The sequence below is a fragment of the Mus caroli genome, chromosome 12 (assembly GCF_900094665.2).
Source record: "Mus caroli chromosome 12, CAROLI_EIJ_v1.1, whole genome shotgun sequence".
Classification (NCBI taxonomy): Eukaryota; Metazoa; Chordata; class Mammalia; order Rodentia; family Muridae; genus Mus; species Mus caroli.
Genome location: NC_034581.1, coordinates 70,950,756 through 70,955,293, shown reverse-complemented (window position 1 = coordinate 70,955,293; position 4,538 = coordinate 70,950,756). Strand labels below are relative to the sequence as shown.

The 4,538-nt window shown below is 46.0% G+C and overlaps 1 protein-coding gene across 2 annotated transcripts in view; it reads right to left on the bottom strand.

Moving 5' to 3' along the window:
- The window catches only part of Ppp1r36 (protein phosphatase 1 regulatory subunit 36), a 25,465-nt gene extending 23,606 nt beyond the window's left edge, over positions 1-1,859 (bottom strand). Inside the window, exons 1-2 of one of the 2 annotated variants that reach the window (XM_021179413.2) lie at positions 1,740-1,859; positions 441-505 (exon numbers count right to left, since the gene is read on the bottom strand). In XM_021179413.2, the coding sequence (XP_021035072.1) occupies positions 441-505; positions 1,740-1,826 (152 nt within the window). In that variant the 5' untranslated portion in view covers positions 1,827-1,859. The other variant, XM_021179414.2, reaches the window with a different exon arrangement.
- Positions 1,860-4,538: the final 2,679 nt, after the last annotated feature.

Below are 4,538 nucleotides of genomic sequence, written 5' to 3'. Positions count from 1 at the left end.
AAAAGAAAAGAAAAGAAAAGAAAAGAAAAGAAAAGAAAAGAAAAGAAAAGAAAAGAAAAGAAAAGAACCTGGCCTGTGAGCAAAGCAGGTAGACATTTAAACTGTCTCAGTCACCAGAGACCTGTGCAAATGGGATGCATCATCCACTCTTCCTCGAGTTCCTTAGCTCTTGAAAAATCTCAGCTCCTTAATGGTAAACTGTTCGGATGTTTCAGAGGGTGGCTTATATGGTTAGTACAACGGCTAGTCCATAGAAGGCAGCTCACCAGACATTATCAGAAAACGGTGTCTTTAAGGCTGTTGAGCAAAATCACTATCTTCAGATAGTGGAGTTCCATTTTATGTTTTAAGACTCTCCTGCATGACTTAGTACCCGCTGCCCCAGCACATGTCATTGTCATAAAAATGCTTTTTTATTAAAAAGTTATATTAAACTTTACCTTTTAAATTCCAGAGTTTTTGTTTCATCTTTCCAATACCACATTCCTAGTCGTAATCCACATTGCTGCAAAATGAAATGATTGCATCATACATAACTAAAATCCACTTTCCAACCCACATGGCACCACCACAAACCTTTAATAACTCCTGCTCTTCCCTCGTTAATTCTATTGAATTAATCACATTGAAGACATCCTTGAGTTTCTGCTCCTCCTGTCCCTACCTCTCTGTTGTTGGGATTACAGACATTCGACATCACACCTGGTTTATGTGATTCTGGGAATAAGGATCCAAAACAGGGATTGGTGCATGCTAGAATGTCACTCAACCACCTAAGTGACACCCCAGCCGACTTCATTTTATGTGTTTGGGTGTTTTGCTTTTGTGTATCTATCTGTACTCCATGTGTTGTGTGATGCTGACAGAGGCCTGAAGAGGGCATTAGATCTCCTGGAGTTGAAGTTAGCAATAGCAATGGTCGTGAGTCGATTTGTGGGTGCTGGAAATTGAACCTGGCTCCTTTGGAAGAGCAGCCAGTACTCTTATTCACTGAGCCATCTCTCCATTGTTTGTGGGTTGTTTTTTTTTTTTTTTTCTCTTGACTTTATCCTTTTTGTTTTCAGATGTGATTTCAATATGGAAAGGGGAGAAAGGATGAAGGAGAGAAAATGTGTGACAGCAGGCAAGGGGAAGGTGGGAAGGGAAAGGGAGGAAGGAAACAGCTCAAGGCTAGTAGTCAGGCATTTGGAAGATACCATACAGCAACCTTTAGATTTAAGTTAGACTCCCATTAAAAAAGGAAGGAAGGGAGGGAGGAAGGAACGACAGCTGACTGCTGTCTCTGCCGTTGTCCCTACCTTCAGGGACAGAAATTCGTAGGGTAGCAGGGCGCAAACAACCAGCCCTTGTTCCCCGGGGGTTCTACCCAGAGCCCAGCTTCTCCTATCTCACAACCACATACAGAAGAGAGTGGACTTTCATAATAATCTACATATCCGTGTGGGAAGTCAAGACAGAATTCCGACAACACACCTCTTTACTTTTGCGTTTGGGGACAAATAAGCTCAACCGTTCTTGAAAACTGCAGGTATCAGACGAAGGCGTCGAGCCGCCTGCGGAGGAGCCCGAGCGCAGAGAACAGGACCAGGACGCCGCCAAGCGCTGTCCTGGCCTCCCTATAGAGTCCCTACTGGGCTCCCCCAGTGCCTGCTACACTGCTCGCCTTGCCGAGGACGGGTCCTGGTCAACACTGCCCTCCGGCCACTTGGCCGGGGAGCGTGCGACCAGGCTGCACTTACATCCAGCCGGGTGGAGGATTGGCCGACAAACTGCTTTCTCCTGGAGTAAAACTCTGGGACGGAGAACATGGTCTCACTCTTGACCATCACACCCGCGTCACCTGGGATACCGCCACGCCGCCGCCCGGCTGACGCCGGAGGGGCGGGGCTCCCGCCGGACGGGGGACCCCGAGCACTCTGGGTGTTCCAACCCCTGCTGTGCTCGCGGCCTGCCCGGACTTGACGCTTCCTGCAGTAACCACCCCCGGCCCCCATGAAACCCTCGCGCTGTGCTTTGATTGGACTAACTAGGTACAATTCTGTAGGAAAGACCTGTTCCAAACTGCTTTGGCGAGCATAGTTAAGCTGAAACACAGTGAGTGGGCCTTAGCTTGATTTGGAGAGTTCGATTAAAGGAAGAGATTATGGGCACGGAAATACAATGTTTTGGGGGCAGTTCTCTATAACTAGTGGAACCTGTTTTTAACCTACTTCTGAAAATATCCACATCTCCCGGACGGTGGTGGCACATGCCTTTGAATCCGAGAACTCCAGAGAGACAGAAGTAGACACCTCTGAGTTTGAGGTCAGCCTGGTCTATAAACTGAGTTCCAGTACAGCCAGGGCTACAAAGAGAAACCTTGTCTTGAAAAACAAACTTTCTTATAGAACCCAGACCACCAGCCCAGGAATGACCCCGCCTACAATGGGCTGTGCTTTCGCCCTCTGACCCCCAATCATTAATAAGAAAATGCAGCCAGGCGGTGGTGGTGCATGCCTTTAATCCCAGCACTTGGGAGGCAGAGGCAGGCGGATTTCTGAGTTGGAGGCCAACCTGGTCTACAAAGTGAGTTCCAGGACAGCCAGGGCTATATAGAAAAACCCTGTCTAAGAGAGAGAGAGAGAGAGAGAGAGAGAGAGAGAGAGAGAGAGAGAGAGAGAGAGAGAGAGAGAGAGAGAGAGAGAGAGAGAGAGAGAGAGAGAGAGAGAGAAAGAATGCCCAACACCGGCTTGTCTACAGCCAGATCTCATGGAGGCATTTTCTCAGTTGAGGTTCCCTTCTCTCTGATGACTACAGCTTGTGTCAAGTTGACATAAAACTAGCTGGTACAAGCATGTAAAGCATTGACCTTGGTAAGTACTCTAAATTAGTGCTGTTCTAAAACGAAAGCGGTGACAACTTGCTCAGTGGTGATGGGTATTCAAACCAGCTTGTGTTCTCACGGGTGGTGAACCTTGTGCTTTCTCTTCGAAGTTGAACCGGCAGGCCGATTTGGATTATTTTCCCCTCTCCTGTGTGAGCTAAATGAAGAGAAGACTGGGAATGCCTGATGAGTCTGCTTTTGTATCCCCACAGCTGATTAGGTATGAGATGCACAGTAAATATCCATATATCCAAAAACTTTACAATCATGGCAACATGCATGCCACTGCCTGCTCTAGTCTCCCAGTCTTCCAGCCACTGGCTATGACAGTCTAAAACTGTAATCAATACATCCTTGTCCTATTAACGGGAGTCAGGTCCAGTTGTTGAACAGGTTAGTTCAAATGCATGGGAACATACCTGTGTGCCTCTAGTGTTAACTCTGAGGATAAGGGCAAAGCCTGCTTACTAATTGAAAGGGGAAAAAGAAGATACTAACCTAGATAGATGCCAGGAATTATTTAACAAGCAGTATCTCCAACTTGGAGTGGTGTGAACCAGGAGAAAATGAGATAAGGTTTCAGAAAAGGCTAAGACCAAAGAATCTAGTTATTCTATAATCAGGAGAGAATGTGAAACTAAACCCAGATAACCCTCCAAACGTACTAAAGGCTAACAGAAAAATCAAGGGTTTTGTAGACCTCTACCGTCTCTAACCTTGGTCTAAACTAAGGTGAAAGGAAGTTCCTGAAAGATTAAATTGTTATTTAAAATTAGCATGAAAAGCCAGGCGTGATGGTGCAGTCTTGAAATCGCAGTACGCTGGAGGCCAGCCCGGGGCCCACAAGGTGGAAGTGAGAGCTGACTGCAGATTGTCGACCCCTGACATCTACATGCACACAACAAAACCAATATGAACGTAAGAAGCTTTTTCAAGTTTATACCGTTATAAAGTAGAAATATTCTACTAAGTATCCTGTGGAAGAAAGAATTTTTGTTTGTACCTAATCAAGAGACATGCTTAAGATCTTATAGACACTAAGGGGGAGAGCTTGAAAAGATGGCTAAGCTGCTAAAGATGCTCTTGTGGAGGACCGGGGTTTCTTTCCAACTGCCCACATGGTAGCTTTTTTTGTTTGTTTGTTTTTTGTTTTTTTGAGGCAGGGTTTCTCTGTATATCCCTGGCTGTCCTGGAACTCACTTTGTAGACCAGGCTGGCCTCGAACTCAGAAATCCGCCTGCCTCTGCCTCCCAAGTGCTAGGATTAAAATCGTGCTCCACCACACCCGCATTTTTCTTTTTCTTTTTTTTTATTGTGTCAGATCACATTATGTATGGTTGTGAGCCACCATGTGATTGTTGGGATTTGAACTCAGGACCTTTGAAAGAGCGGTCAGTGCTCTTAAGCGCTGAGCCATCTCTCCTAGCGTGGCACATGGTGGCTTTTAACCCTTTTGTGACTCTAGTTTCAGAGATCCAACCTCTTCTGATGTCCCAGAGCAGGAGGTATAGCTGTGGTATACATACATATACACATATATAACACTTGTAATACATAAAATAATTTTAATTAAAAAAGCAACTAAGACTGGGCAGTGGTGGCACACGCCTTTAATCCCAGCACTCGGGAGGCAGAGGCAGGTGGATTTCTGAGTTCGAGGCCAGCCTGGTCTACA